Source organism: Hydra vulgaris, chromosome 15, assembly GCF_038396675.1.
Source record: "Hydra vulgaris chromosome 15, alternate assembly HydraT2T_AEP".
Lineage (NCBI taxonomy): Eukaryota > Metazoa > Cnidaria > Hydrozoa > Anthoathecata > Hydridae > Hydra > Hydra vulgaris.
Genome location: NC_088934.1, coordinates 24,621,730 through 24,637,767, shown reverse-complemented (window position 1 = coordinate 24,637,767; position 16,038 = coordinate 24,621,730). Strand labels below are relative to the sequence as shown.

General features: G+C 27.6%; 1 protein-coding gene across 2 annotated transcripts in view; it reads right to left on the bottom strand.

Annotated features, from left to right (window-relative positions):
- Positions 1–16,038, bottom strand: part of LOC136072012 (uncharacterized) — a 91,249-nt gene that overhangs the window by 10,479 nt on the left and 64,732 nt on the right. For both annotated transcript variants that reach the window (XM_065819859.1, XM_065819860.1), the window contains one exon: positions 4,532–4,723. In XM_065819859.1, the coding sequence (XP_065675931.1) occupies positions 4,532–4,723 (192 nt within the window). The remainder of the gene's footprint in view (positions 1–4,531; positions 4,724–16,038) is intronic.

Here is a 16,038-nt window from a genome sequence, read left to right as displayed (position 1 = left end):
AAAAAATGTTGGAGCAGCTGAGGGAAAAGTCTAGAAAAATCTTAAAAATAAACAAAAAACATTCAAATGTTGGAGCAGCTGAGGGAAAATTCAAGAAAAATCTTAAAAATATTACAGCAATATATCGTCCTGGAGAGTGTAAAACCCCATAACATTGGATAATATCTGCACTACAGATTTTTTACTGGAGAAAGTTTAGGAATATAGAAGATAGAAGGTATGGAGGAGATTAAAACTATTTTTTTTTTATTTTAACAGATTTTGGGCTCGTTTTAGTATAAAGAGTATTATTTACGCTTTTTGTAATGCCAACAATAGATATTAGTGTTAAAATTATTAATATCCAATTATTCTTTTCATTTTTTTTGTTTTTTGTTTTTCTGTTTTTGATTAGTTGTTTGTTGTCAATTTTGTGTTCTTTTTTTCACTCCTTTGTTTTATTTTGTTTCAGTGTCTTCTAACTTAACTTTAACTGTTTCAGTATCTTTTGACCTAACTTTAACAGTTTCAGTGTTTTCTGATCTAACTTTTGTTGTTTAAGTGTCTGAACTTCTGATCTAATTCTATATGTTCTGACTCTGATTTGTTATTTTAATTATTTTTAATGTCTATAATTATTGTTTTTCTACTTAAGTTTAATTAAGAATAATGAGAATAATTTAATTGAAGTATTTTTATTGTTAAAGTCAAGTGTTTGAGCGAGTTGCTTAACTTACAGCAAAACCCTTTTAACTATAAATTACTCTTATTATTCAAATGACTTGGACAAGAGATTTATTTAAAAACTTTGGCATATATATAATTCTGGCATATATAAAATTTGCCGAATGGTCACACACAAGCAGTAAACGCCGGAGGGAAGAAATGAAGTACATTAAAATAAAGGAGAATTATTTTTCAAACAAAGCAAACTTTGACAGTTGTCAAGACAAAATTAAAGATTAATAGAAGAATATTTAAAAATGAATAAGGCAGACAATGCACCTAAACAGTACTAACAATAATAATAAACAATAAATTGTTTTATAAACACTAATATGAACAAAAATATACAAAAAATATGTCACCAAACAAAAAAAAAAAAAAAAATTGATAACAAAAACAAAAAGTATGCATACAGCAATGAAAGGCCTCAGAATGGAAAAAAAACTTTAATGCTAATGTGTAAACATCTCCTCAGATTCGTGTCTATTATTACTGGCGTTTTGATGAGGATCAGCACTTATAACTAGCTTATCCCATCAGACAAACATTATTGCCACTTATGCTTTACCCCGCGACTTACGCCTAATCCATACTGCAGTAAAAAAGGATTCATTACAATTAGCCAAAACCCAACCATACCCAAATTTGTAAAACACTAATATTAGTGTAGATCATAGATTAGTGTACAATATAAATAAAAATAACTAAATAAACCACTTACCATACCACCGGTAGAAAACACTAAGCACAATAAATTAAAATTCTAATAAAAACACCAGAACAAAACTAAAGCAACTAAAATATGCAAACAGAAAATTCTAATAAATTTCACCCATTTAAACTAAATAGGTACTTCCAGCATAAATAAACCAAAAACAATCAAATGACAATATGCCCTATTAAAAACCCTTTTGAAATTAAATAAAACACAATAGAGTCTTTAAAAAACTCTAACGCTGTCATAGATACTTCATTTTTGAATTTTGTTAACCCATCTAAAGTGTAAGAAAATAAACAACCCACGCAACTTAAAATCATTACTAAAAATCAAGTAATATATGATAGTAGAAAATATATACATACATATATATATATATATATATATATATATATATATATATATATATATATATATATATATATAAACACGTATATATATACACACACATATATATATATATATATACATATATATATATATATATATATATATATATATATATATATATATATATATTGCCTGCAAAAATGTAAAGATTTAAACATGTAGTAAAGGATATAAGAAATTCTCTGAATAATAATAAAAGACAAAAATTGTGCATGTGAAAATTAAAACAAAGCTGAGTAATGAATGTGAGATAATATAGCATAAAAGTTCCTTGATTAAAAAACTATTTTAGTGGTTAAAAAATTATTTTGGGGTGATATAACAATAAGTCGTGATATAAAAACGATGTACTAAGCGGGAAAAAATATTGTTTAGAAGTAAAGTTTTCTCTAGGGTCCGAATTGAAAGTAAGTAATTAAAAGTTTATATAAACTACTTTTGTTTGAACTCATTCTTACATAAATAATATTTTCTTTTAATAGATAGTATATGGTTGTAATGTAGATGTAGATTGTATGTCATGTATACGAGGTTATCATGTGTGATTGAGTTTTGATTTTAGGGTTCATATACATATCGTTTGTATTGTAGCTTATATACATATAATAGCGATTTTTAACTTGCGGCTTTTGAAGTGTTTTGTCTTTTCGTTGTTGCTTTGTTACCGTGTATTTAATTCGAACCGTAGAGAAAACTTTACTTTTTGGAAATTTTGATTTAGATATGGTCTCAATAGTTACTTTGAATTTGGACCGTATAAATAATTTTTTAACCACTTATTTGGCTAAAATTTATCTGGCCTTATTTTAGTATTCTGTTAATCTTATGACAATATTTTTTAATATATTATTTATCATATATATAAATAATATGATTTTCATATTATTACCATTATTAAGGAACTTTTATGCTATATTATATTAGCTTTGTTTTGATTTTCACATGCACAATTTTCGTCTTTTATTATTATTCAGAGAATTTCTTATATCCTTTACTACATGTTTAAATCTTTACATTTTTGCAGGCAATATATATATATATATATATATATATATATATATATATATATATATATATATATATATATATATATATAATATATATATATATAATATATATATATATGTATGTATATATATATATATTTTTTTCTACTATCATATATTACTTGATTTTTAGTAATGATTTTAAGTTGCGTGGGTTGTTTATTTTCTTACACTTTAGATTGGTTAACAAAATTCGAATGAAGTATCTATGACAGCGTTAGAATTTTTTGAAGACTCTATTGTGTTTTATTTAATTTCAAAAGGGTTTTTAATAGGGCATTTTGTCATTTGATTGCTTTTGGTTTATTTATGCTGGAAGTACCTATTTAGTTTAAATGGTCTTAGGGTAAAATTTTTTAGTATTTTCTGTTTGCATATTTTAGTTGCTTTAGTTTTGTTCTGGTGTTTTTATTAGAATTTTAATTTATTGTGCTTAGTGTTTTCTACCGGTGGTATGGTAAGTGGTTTATTTAGTTATTTTTATTTATATTGTACAGTAGATCTATACTTTTTACACATATCATCAAAAAATATTAGTGTTTTACAAATTTGGGTATGGTTGGGTTGTGGCTATTTGTAATGAATCCTTTTTTACTGCAGTATGGATTAGGCGTAAGTTGCGGGGTAAAGCATAAGTGGCGATGACGTTTGTCTGACGGGATAAACTAGTTATTAGTGCTGATCCTCATCGAAACGCCAGTAATAATAAATGCTCTGAGGAGATGTTTATTATTCAATCACTACACAAATTATGTTTACACATTAGCATTAATGTTTTTTTTTATTTTTATTTTTTTGTTTGGTGACATTTTTTGTATATTTTTGTTCATATTAGTGTTTATTATTACTACTGTTAGTACTGTTTAGGTGCATTGTCTGTCTTATTCATTTAAAAATATTCTTCTATTAATCTTTAATTTTGTCTTGACAACTGTCAAAATATGCTTTGTTTGAAAAATAATTCTCCTTTATTTTAATGTACTTCATTTCTTCCTTCAGGCATTTATTGCTCGTGTGTGACCATTCGGTGAACTTCATATATGCCAGAATTATATATATGCCAAAGTTTTTAAATAATATTGGGCCTAGCCCGTAAGGGTTAGTGTTATGGTCATCCAGCACAACTATTTTTCTAAATCACAATTACTGTCACAGCGAAAGAAGTTGTTTGTCTCTGGAAGACGCCTGGGCTAGTTTTTTAGTCATAAGTCAGTTACAAACCCATGCATAGGTGTTTAATCCATCATGGTTTTCTGGAGTATGACTGGGCTGGCTTGGTGTAGTTAAGAGATAAATCTTTTACGCATAATTATCTTTTTATAAATAAATTTTATTTTATTATTCTTTAATATTGATAATTTCAAATTAATTTTTTTTTCAAAACATGCCATATGTATTTCTTATTCCTTTAATACAGTTTATTTAAAAAGTAAGTTAAGTGTTACTAAATAAAGAAAAAAAATGACAAAAAATTTTGATTTTAACTGTTTTTTTTTCCATTTCAGAATTCATCATGCATCAGCATAATTATAATTATTTGGATATCCTCAGAGTTCGAAAAATGTCAATTTACTTTTCCCCTCCCCCTTCATCCAGACTTTATATTTTGGTACTTAAATTTCATGCTTAAATGCAAAAACTTGAAAAAATATAATAAATATAATACAAAAACCTGTCAATGTTGGCAATGGAGGAACATTGAACTTTGTTAAAGTTGAAAACCATGCTAGGTCATCTTTTTTTTCTTCTTGCGCTTTTCTTTCTTTTTCTTTTGCTTTTTTTGATTTCTTAGCTTTTCTTTTAAGACGAGGAGGGGGGATAGGCTGTTCATCATCATGAGATTCAGATAAACTTTCATTATTTCCTAAAATTTACAAACATTTTGGATAATTTTATTTACACTGAGAATCAAGTCTATGCTTTACTTAAACAAAACTTACAAATCAAATTAACTCTTACTTAACAAAAAATAGAATGAACTAATGCATTTAATGTTTTAAATAAGTTAACAATGTATTTTTGTCAATGTACCTTATGAACTAACTAAGAGTAAATGTAAACAATCAGCTTATAAAAAAAAACTAACAAATATATCACTAAAATGACATTTAGCAATGACAAGCGACGATTTTCTAATTTTCAAAGTTAACTAAATTTATTTATGTATCTATCCCCTTCATACACTAAAAACTTTTATCAAGTTTCTTTCCTTACACATCAATGCTTGGGAACTCTCTTCCAACTTCATGTCTTCATAACTACTAAAACTTCCAACTTCATGTCTTCATAACTACTAAAACTGCGTGTCACATTGGTGTCTAAAACTGTGTGTCACATTGATCTCTAATGTATATGTATATATATATATATATATATATATATATATATATATATATATATATATATATATATATATATATATATTAATACTGATCTGTTTTGTAAACAATTTACATTAAATTGATCGCTCTTAAATGAACAAGAGACTTTGTATCTTAACTTGATACAACAAAAACAATATATATATATATATATATATATATATATATATATATATATATATATATATATATATATATATATATATATATATATATATATACACACACACACACATATAATCATATAAAAATTGGTTTGTTAAATATCCACTTTTTACTGAAAATGAGTAGTTGTTACAGAATTTCATTTTAAGATATGCTTGTTCAATATCTACTATAAAATATATAGAATTGGCATTGCTTATCAAAATTTTCAGATCTTTTTTTCAATTTAAAAATAAAAAAATTAATTTATAACATTTTTTTAAATATTCAACAGAAATGTAGTCAAGACACAAGACAGTAAAAGCGTGGCTTTTACTGTCTTGTGTCTTGACTACTGAAAATTTTGATAAGCAATGCCAATTCTATATATTTTATAGTAGATATTGAACAAGTATATCTTAAGATGAAATTATTCCAAGATAAAGACCAAGACATTTGAGCTCAAGACCAAGACCAAGACCAAGACTGAATTTTTCAAGACCAGACCAAGACCAAGACTTTGAAAGTTTTTACAAGACCAGGATCAAGACAAGGTTCTATAAAGTCCAACACAATAAAACTTATGTTCACACATGTAAGTACGTATTTTTTTAAAATTCTCCAAACATAAAAAATTTCAGTTAGAACCTTGTCAAACCAACGTTATGAACTCTCATTGAGAGTGGGAAGTTGAGGTGATCTACGGTTTGTTATTAATAACTAATTGATTCATTGAGTTGATATTTTTTGTAAGAATCAAGAAAGTAAAAGACAGTAGAGATCCAAGACCAAGACCAATACTCTAGGCTTTCAAGACCAAGACTACAACCAAGACTTTAGGCTTCAAGACCAATACCAAGACCAACACAGTTAAATATTACTTTCAAGGCACCTCGAGACCAAGACTTTGGTGTTTGTTTTGAATTGAAATTGTGAAAATAACACAAAATGTAGTAAAAGACATTCATAATATTAATAAAGTCATTCTTTGATCGGACAGTTACGTTCCACAAAATAAAAGTTCAAAAATGAGTTTAGCATTAAACATGGTAACTTGTTGCAATAAACAGTGTTATAGAGCGTTAAAAAAATTTATAGAAATATAAAGTCCAATTGATCTGATAACAATGTTAAAAAATATGACTACAAAGTCAAGTACTTTTAAGATACTGCAGATGACTCCCACAAATTTTCTAGACTATCAAAAAGCAGCAACCTATTTTCTTTCTAAAATTCCTTACACAAAAATAAAACAAATTGTGTACAATGAAAGTACAATTTTGAAACTCAAATTTAGAATATCTTTTAATGAAGACTTTATTAATTGGGTATGTAAGAAATACAAGAAAACTAAAGTCTACTGCTTTAATGAAATTGCCAAAGAATATGGATCTAACCGAGCACTTGTCACTTTTGGAAAATAAAAAAAAGAAATCTAGCCATAATGCTCAAGTATATTCCCTATGAAATAGACAAACAATATTACAAATTGATTTTAAAAACAAAAAGACCCATAAAAGAAAAAAACAAACAAAGAAAGAAGATTGCTTATAATATGAAACCATAGATAATAGTATGACTATAATATAGTTCTTCAAATTTGTGACATTTTATATGTTTGGTTAAGGGATTTTTTTTCAGTTAATGTTTTTATGCTACTTCATTTTGTAAAAATAGCAAGATTATATGTTAAATGTGATGTTAAGTTGCTTTGTAAATTATCCTGATATTTTATTCAATATCCTACAAAGTTTCTAATGTGCTCCATGCAGTTTTGTTTAGTGTGCAATTAAGATATGCAAATATCTTTTTAATTTTAGATAAATCAATTTAAAATATCATTTTCTTGTTAATTTCAAAGTAAAGATAATACATAAAAACACCTAAACTAAATATAAATAAAATACTACAGTGGTAATACTCTAATATATATATGTGTATATATATATATATATATATATATATATATATATATATATATATATATATATATATATATATATATATATATATATATATATATATATATATATATATGTATGTATGTATGTATGTATGTATGTATGTATGTATGTATGTATGTATGTATGTATGTATGTATGTATGTATGTATGTATGTATGTATGTATGTATGTATGTATGTATGTATGTGTATGTATGTATGTATGTATGTATGTATGTATCTACATACATACATACATAATAGAGTTAAAATACATACATACATAATAGAGTTAAAATGTTAATGCTTCGATTAGAAGCAAGGAAAAAAAAATCTTATCAGAAAGTCCCATTGTCATCATGTAAATCTAAGAAAATGAAACTTATTGTATACAACATACATAACTGGGACAGTATACATAACTGGGACCTAAATGTTTCAAACTTACCAAATGCCAAGGTAAAATTGTTCAATTCAACACAGTTTAAAGTTTCATACCTGGCAGTTTTGATAAAGCTCAAAATGTTGTTTATTTTTAATTACTATAGAAACAGCTACAACAGTTATTCAAAAATCAGCCTTGGCCAATAAAAGATGTTGACAAGCTTATGAGAGATACATAAAAGGAAATTCTACTTGAAGCAAAAAGTTACAGTATGAACTATGGAGGCATTCAGGAAACACTTTATTGGGCATGGCATTTATAGCTTACTTTGGAGTAAAGCTGAACATATAATATTATCAGTAAATGTAAGTTTTTATTCAAAAAATGTTTGTTAACAAAGAATATGAAATTTAAATTCTTATTTATTTGTCAGCATCTAGCCAATTTCTCATCCAATAATTTTTGTAAAAGGTGTTTTTATTGGCTTTATTTAAATTATAGTCTGGGTACATTGAAAATTAAACAAATAACAGTCATATAATTTTGAATTAATTTATTTTTTTGTTGAAAGCCATTTGGTTTCAATCAAAACATTTTTATGTACTGACCAACAAAAAAGTTTCACATACATTTACTGATTCTCTATCAGCTGTAATGGTTCCATTTGCAATTCATTATGTAATGAACACAGAGTACAATCACAACATTTTTACATCATTGGATTTCATTCAAAGTAAAACACTTATTTTAACACAATTTTCAATTAATGCTAATTTATCCATCCCTGCAAGATACATCATTACAAATACAATATAACATTATATAAACAAAATTATAAATATAAATAAGCAACATTACAAATATAATATTTTCTGTCTAATATTTCTGTATCTTAAATATATTCAATATTTTTTTGCATATTTGTATTTGTGATTAATGTTAAAGCTCATATTTTCTTTGTTAGGAATATGGTTCACTACAATCTTGAAAATGTAAAAAAAAACTAAAAGAAAAAACAAGTAACAGTTATTTGCCCATGAGTTCTAACTTTAATTTGAGAGTTGAATAGTTATAATTCAAATTCCATTTAAATAAAAATTTTGTTAATTGCAATAATTTAATGCTTTTCATTTTTTACTTTTTTTTGTTGTTGTTTTATCTTATTATAATTATTTAATTTTATTTGCTGTAATTTTTTAGTTGTTAAAGAAATTTATTTTTAGAAAGTAACTTAAATAATTGTTTTGCAAAAGTTAAATTTGCATTATGTACGCAAATTATCTGGCTGCAGTTTCCAGAATGATTTCATTAAGTAATTTTACAAAATATTCCATTAAGTGTTGAAATAACAAAGATTACTATTATAACTTATTATTTCCACACATTTTTTTATTCACTCGCAACAAGGCTGCAAGCAACCACTATTAAGTTGGGAGTTACTAGAAAACAAGAATAGAGTTATAAAGCAAGGAAACAGTTGACAGATTTAAGTATGTGTGTGTGTGTGTGTGTGTGTGTGTGTATATATATATATATATATATCATTCTTCTTCATCATCAGAATCCCCCTTACAACTACCTTAAAGCTGACTAGGACTCTTTCTGCGATTTTCTTCATGATGGCCCTTGGGTAGAAATATTTTGTCTTCCTGCTGACAAATGTGCTTCTTACATAACTTCTTGGATACAGACTGGCATGGAATCTTTTATTCCCTCTCAACAATTTCAACTCAAGCCCTACTCTTCTTCTCAGTTTTCCTCTCACTGTGCTGCTGCAACTTCCAATCGAAACCATTACTTTCATATCTATTAGCAAAACAATTCTCGAGAAAACAGATGTCTATTTACTTTTGCAAGAAACCATAGCAAAAAGGTTTTGTCTAATGCTATTCTCGGAAATTATTCTCAAAAATTAGGCTCTCGTGACTTCTGAAGAATTTTTTAACAGTATCCATAATAAGGGCAAATCTGTTATTCCACCTCTCTTGTATGGTTCAGATTTTTTTTTATTGAACCCCTCCTTAACAATCGTAGTTAAAAGTTGTGCTCAATGGACAGCACTCTTCTTCATATCCTGTATTTTCAGGGGTTCCTCAAGGTTCTATCTTTGGCCCTATACTCTTTTTAATTTACATTAACGATTTCCCAGAAAATCTCACATCTAAGGTGGCATTGTTCGCTGATGATACCATTTACTTGTGTTACTCGCCATTTAATTAAGTCATCCTTTTACTGTGACTGTTCTTAAATGCTCCAAAAATTCTTATTAGTCTAGTTTTTTTCCTTGAACATTTCCTTGTTCTTTGGAATTTGCTTCCTTCGTCTTGCTATCCTGCTTCATATAATTTGCAATCTTTGAAGTCGTCTGTTAATTGTTATCTTGCTTTATAAACTTCATCTTTTTTTTCCCAGTAACTTCCAACTCTAATAGTGGTTGCTTGCAGCCTTGTTGGAAGTAAAGATGTCCAAAAACAAAAAAACAAAAACAAAAAAAAGGCAAATAATTATAAACTAATCTAATAGGACTTCATAATAACTTTTTTGTAAACCTAATAAATGGAAAGATAAAATATAATTCAATCATATTTTCTCAGTTCTCAGTATTTCTCCCAATAGTAAGGAAAACTTTGATATCTTATATTAAAAAGTAAGACCATTGGAATAATTTTGGACGGTAGTATGTGTGTATGTGTGTGTGTATATATATATATATATATATATATATATATATATATATATATATATTTTAATTAATATTTTAATTTTTGCAAAAAGTTAAAATAATAATTATGGGAAGAACTAATGAATTAACAACAGAAAAACATGCTCAGATTGCTATTCTACGTGAACAAGGATTGACACTGACTTCTATTGCTGCACGTTTTAATGTAACACGTAGCTGTATTTTAAAAACATTGAAGAGATGAAACTGGTGATTTTAAAAGCAAAGCTAGAACTGGACAACCAAAGGTAACTACTCAAACAACAACAACAACAACAACAAAAAGAAATATATTTACCAGAAATATAGATGTTTTACATAAGAATGTTATACGTTATAAAAAATATTTGTACAGTCTACATTCTGGATGGTTCACTCTCATATAGCTAGGCTAAATCGAGGAGAGCGACCATGAACAAAACAAAACAAAACAAAAGAAAGAAAAGAAAAAAAAGAAGCAAATAAAATAAATAATACACTCACAGAAGGTTGCAATTAGTCTACATTCATATTTGTATCTTATATAATTTATATGGTGATTTATCTATTATCACCATTGATACTATTGCTGTTTCTATTTATTTTGATGTAGCAAGTAGTATTTTAATTTGGTTTTAAGAACATATTTTTTATTATTGCTAAAAGGGATTGATTTTAATTTATTTTAAATTTGATTCCAGTCCATTAATGCAAAGTATTTAAAGGAATGTTTGCCGTAGGATTTTGTATTATATTTTTGCACACTCAGTGCACCTCTGCAAGAATTTCTTGTAAGTTGGCAGCTAATTGTACTGCGTAGAGTAAACCATTGATTAAATATAGGAGGTAGTTTTTTGTTAAGGCAGCTGTGAATAAATAAACAATTTTCAATTTTGATAATATCATGCAGTTTTAAAATTTGTAGTGTGTTAAAAGATGGGAATGTATGTGCATTGTTTGGTAGAAATTCAATAACCCTGACTGCTTTTTTCTGCATGATAAATAGGCGATTTACAGTACTTATGTTTTGACTCCATGATAAAAGGCAATATGTGAGATGAGAGTGAAACAAAGCATAGTAAATAGATTTTAAAGTTTTTTGTTGTACAAAATGTCTTAGCTTTGACAGGATGGCAAGGGATCTATTCAACTTATTAGATAAATCGTTATAATGGTAAGTCCAGGCTAAGTTTTTGTCTAGCTTTATACCCAAGTAGTTTACAAATTTTTTGCACCAAAGTTTTTTCCCATTTAACTTAATTTTGAGCTGCTGATCTAATTTTTTGTGACGACTTTTAAATAATATTAAATCAGTTTTTTTGGAGTTGAGGGAAATTTTGTTGGCATTTAGCCAGAGGCATAGTTTTTTAAGATCATAGTTAACATATTTGTTGATTTGTTTTATGGAAAATAGAGAAGGTTTGTGTCATCTGCAAAGTGTTGGACTCTACAAAATTTTAAAGCTTTAGACATGTCATTTATATAAATAAGAAACAATAAAGGGCCAAGGACAGATCCCTGAGGAACACCTACTTTGATATCGTTTAGGTCTGAGCTCATCCCACTAATGGATACTAATTGAGTTCTATTAGTAAGGAAAGATTTGAACCAAGAGTTTGAGACTCCTCTAATACCATAGTACGATAGCTTATAAAGTAAAATGTCAATATCTACAGTGTCAAAAGCCTTTTGAAGGTCGATAAAAATGCCACATCCAAACATTCCTTCATCCAGAGAATCTTTAACTTTTTCTGTTAGACTTAATAAAGCAAGTGATGTAGAGTAGTTTGTTCAAAAACCAAATTGTAATTCACAAAACAATTTATTTTCATTGAAGAATTTGTATAAGCGGTTAAACATTAGCCTTTCAAGAATTTTATCAATGTTGGAGAGGAGGGAAATTGGCCTATAGTTTGATATTAATAGTTTTGAATCAGTTTTAAAAATAGGTACAACTTTGGCAGTTTTTAAGTTTTCTGGGAAAATACCACTTGAGAACGAGATATTAAAAATGTTAGAAAGAATTCTTGAGAGTTCTGTTTTTAATAGTTTTAGAATTTTAACAGGCAGACCATTTGGTCCAGAAGCTTTATTTGCGTCTAAAGAGTTGATAATATTTGAAATTTCATGTTCGTCAGTAGGTTTTATAAAGAATGATTTTTGAAAAGGATTTGATAAGTAATATGTAAAATGATTCATGGATGAAGGAATTGTTGCCTGGACATCCTTACCAACGTTAGTAAAGTAGTTGTTGAAAGCATTACAAATATCAAAGGGGTTTGTTATTGTTTTATTGTTATGTATGATTACATTAGGAGTTGTTTGAGAGTTACTTTTAATATTAATAATGTTTTTAATGCCTTTCCAGGTTGCTTTTATATTCTTTATGTTTTCAGTAAAATAATTATCGTAGTATTTTTTTTTGCTTTCTTTGAGTTTAGATTGGAGGTTATTACGAAATGTTTTATACTCATTATGATATATGGTTTTATTTGTTTGATTTTTAGACCTAATATATTTTTTAAAGAGATTATTTTTGTGCTGTATAGAGTGCTTGAGTTCATCTGATATCCATGGTTTAGTCTTGAATTTAATGTTTTGTTTGTTAAGCTTTTTCAAAGGCGCATGGATATCGAGCAGTAGATTAATGTTGGAGATAGTATTCTCAAGAGACTGAGTACAATTATCAGGGTATATTTTTGGTTCTCTGTCTAAACTAAGATTGTGAAAATCGTTTCTAAATGCAACTTCATTGAACCTTTTCCAGTTTCTTTCCTGGATTAAGAGCTTTTTATTAGGTGGTGGTTTAAGAATATTATAGGCTATCAGAAATTGTGGAAGATGATCTGAGATTGTGGTGGTAAGATTCCCTGCTTTATATTTATTTGATTTAAGATTTGAAAAGATGTTGTCTATTAGTGTTTTTGATGTTTTACAGATACGAGTAGGGTGGACAATGTGAGGTAGAAAGTAATTTGAGGTGAGTGAATCTAAAAAGTCTCTAGTATATGAATCTGTGTCATACTTTAACAGATCAATGTTGAAATCCCCTAAAATGAATACAGTTTTATTTTCTTTCGTTAGGTTTTTGAGTAACGGATTAAGATAGAATGATAGGAAGTTGTCTAAAGACATTTTTGGATGCCTGTAAACACAACCAACGATAATATTTGATTTTTTAGGATTTATAATTTCAATAAAGATAGATTCTAGTTCTTTTGGTTTAAAGATGTGGAGATCGTTTCTGGGTTTATAGGCGAGCCTGTTATTTATATATAATAATGCACCACCTGCATGTGATTCAGATGGTGTGTGTTCATAGGAATACCCATTAAGTGTTAAGTTGCTAGTTTGTGGGCTTTTTTTATTCAATCTGGTTTCCGATATACCAATTATGTCAAATTCAAGTTTTGTTGATTGGAGTAGATTTTCAAGGTCATCAAAATGTTTCGAGAGTGATGATATATTGATATGAAAGACATTGAATGAAGATTTGTCAGCTGCTATACATTTTAAATCATCAACATTGGTGTAGTAACTGTTTATTGAGGTTTTTCGAGTTTTGTTGTTGTTATTAATATGTGTATTAAATGTGTTGAATACTGTGTGAAGACTCTCTATGGGAAAACCTGATACTTGATAATTTTTGTTTATTTTAGTGTCACCATTAGCAAGATTTTCATTGTCAGTTATAGTTTCGTTATTGAAGGGAAATATACTAGCTGAGCAATTTATACAAAACCATGAACAATTTTTTGAGGAGTTTTTTAGTAATTGGTAGTCAATATCATTGAGGTTGTTACATTTTAGGTGGACCCAATTGAGGCAGTTATCACAAAAAATAGCTTTCTGATTTTTATAGATATTAACTTTGCAAACAGCACATTCGCTATGTGTAGTTTTCATTACTGTGAATTGATATGGCGATAAAATATATAAGTAAGATTATTTATATGAATGTAAGTAACTGCAATCTAAACTGCAATCAAAAAATAATAATATTAAAAAAATAAAAAATAAAAATAAAAAAAAGTACTGATCAAAACAAAAAAAAAACGCAAAAATAATAGAAACAAACAAACAAAAACAAAAAAATAAAAAAAAATAAAAAAATTACAAGGATTAAGACTTTTTTTTATTCAACGAAACCAACCAAGCGCACATTTTTTAACAAAGGAATTTTATGCTATTTATCGTTTGCAATGTCTTCAATTTAAAAACACCAGAAACAGAATAAAAATAAAAAGTAAAAATATAATAAACATCACAAAAATTATTACTATATCGCTAAATTTTATATAATATAAAAGGCTTGAAAAAGTTCAAATATAGTGCCGCAAATCAAAATAAAACAAAACAAACAAACCAATAAAAGAAAAAAATGAAAAACAAGTGCAAATCAAAGGTACCATTGCTCGAACTCCAAAGCTATAAGCGATTTATGTCGACTCAAAAAGATTTTAGTAAAACATACCTGGGATCCTCTTTCTTTTTCTTAACTTTAAGTAGGGCTGGATATTCGAGGTACCCGCTTACTATTGACTTGTTTTCTATTAGACGACGACGTTCTTTCATGGCCTCATTGCGGCGTCGAGTTAGTGATGGTGAATACATTTGTTCAACCCGTATATTGTTTTTGGACATAAAAAAGATATTTTTTGTGTGTTCACTATCAGCCCATTTATGAAATTTAACAAAAATGTGGCTTGACTTAGTGCTGTTTTCGTTAACTTTTCCTCGATGACAGCGTTCGATCATGTCATGGGCATTTTTCGGGTCTATGTTAGCCGCTTTTGTGATGGTATCTGCAATAGTTAGTTTGGTATCAGACCAGGATTCCTTGGATTTGTTTGTGCTAATAGGAATGTTTTTAAAAATCAGTGTCTTTCTTAAATTTCTGTTTACTTGGTCATCTAATGCCGCACTAAGCTTAATAATGTCTTCTGAAAATGTTTTATTATCTGAGGTCAGATTGAGCAGTTGCTGTCGTATTTCATTAATATCATCAGTATTTTTTTGTACTGTAGATTTAATATTAGTGTATGCAATTTTTAGTTCAGCTATATCGCTTGTTATTTTAGAAAGACTTGTGTTTATTGCTTGTAGGATTTCTTTTTTTTGTGCATCTAATAGTGCTTTAATGTTTTTCATCGATATTTCTTGATTATTTGACATTGTGAATTTTAATTTTTATTTAGATAGATTGATTAATTGACTTCGATTCACTATTTTTTATTTTTATTTCATAGCGGTAATATATTGGAAAGATTTATTTGGATATTATTTGACACGTGGCTTTAGCTGGTTTTAAAAATTTACGCCATCTTACCTCTACTATGCCGGTACACAAAAAAAAGGACAGATAATCGCATGCATTGTTATGCAAAAGCATATCCATTTGCCAGTGCTTCTGAAATTTCATCAGAGGTATTCCCCACAGGTGTTGCACCAAGAGTTGTGACCATTAGAAGACGTTTGTGCAAACAATTTCATTTAAAGAGCCATGTTCCAGCAAAAAAACCTTGCCTTTCTCAAAAAAATATTAGAGACCGTATAGCCTTCTGTCAGAAATACAAGGACTGGTCAGCGGAAGATTGGGAGAATGTAATGATTAGCGACGAATCAT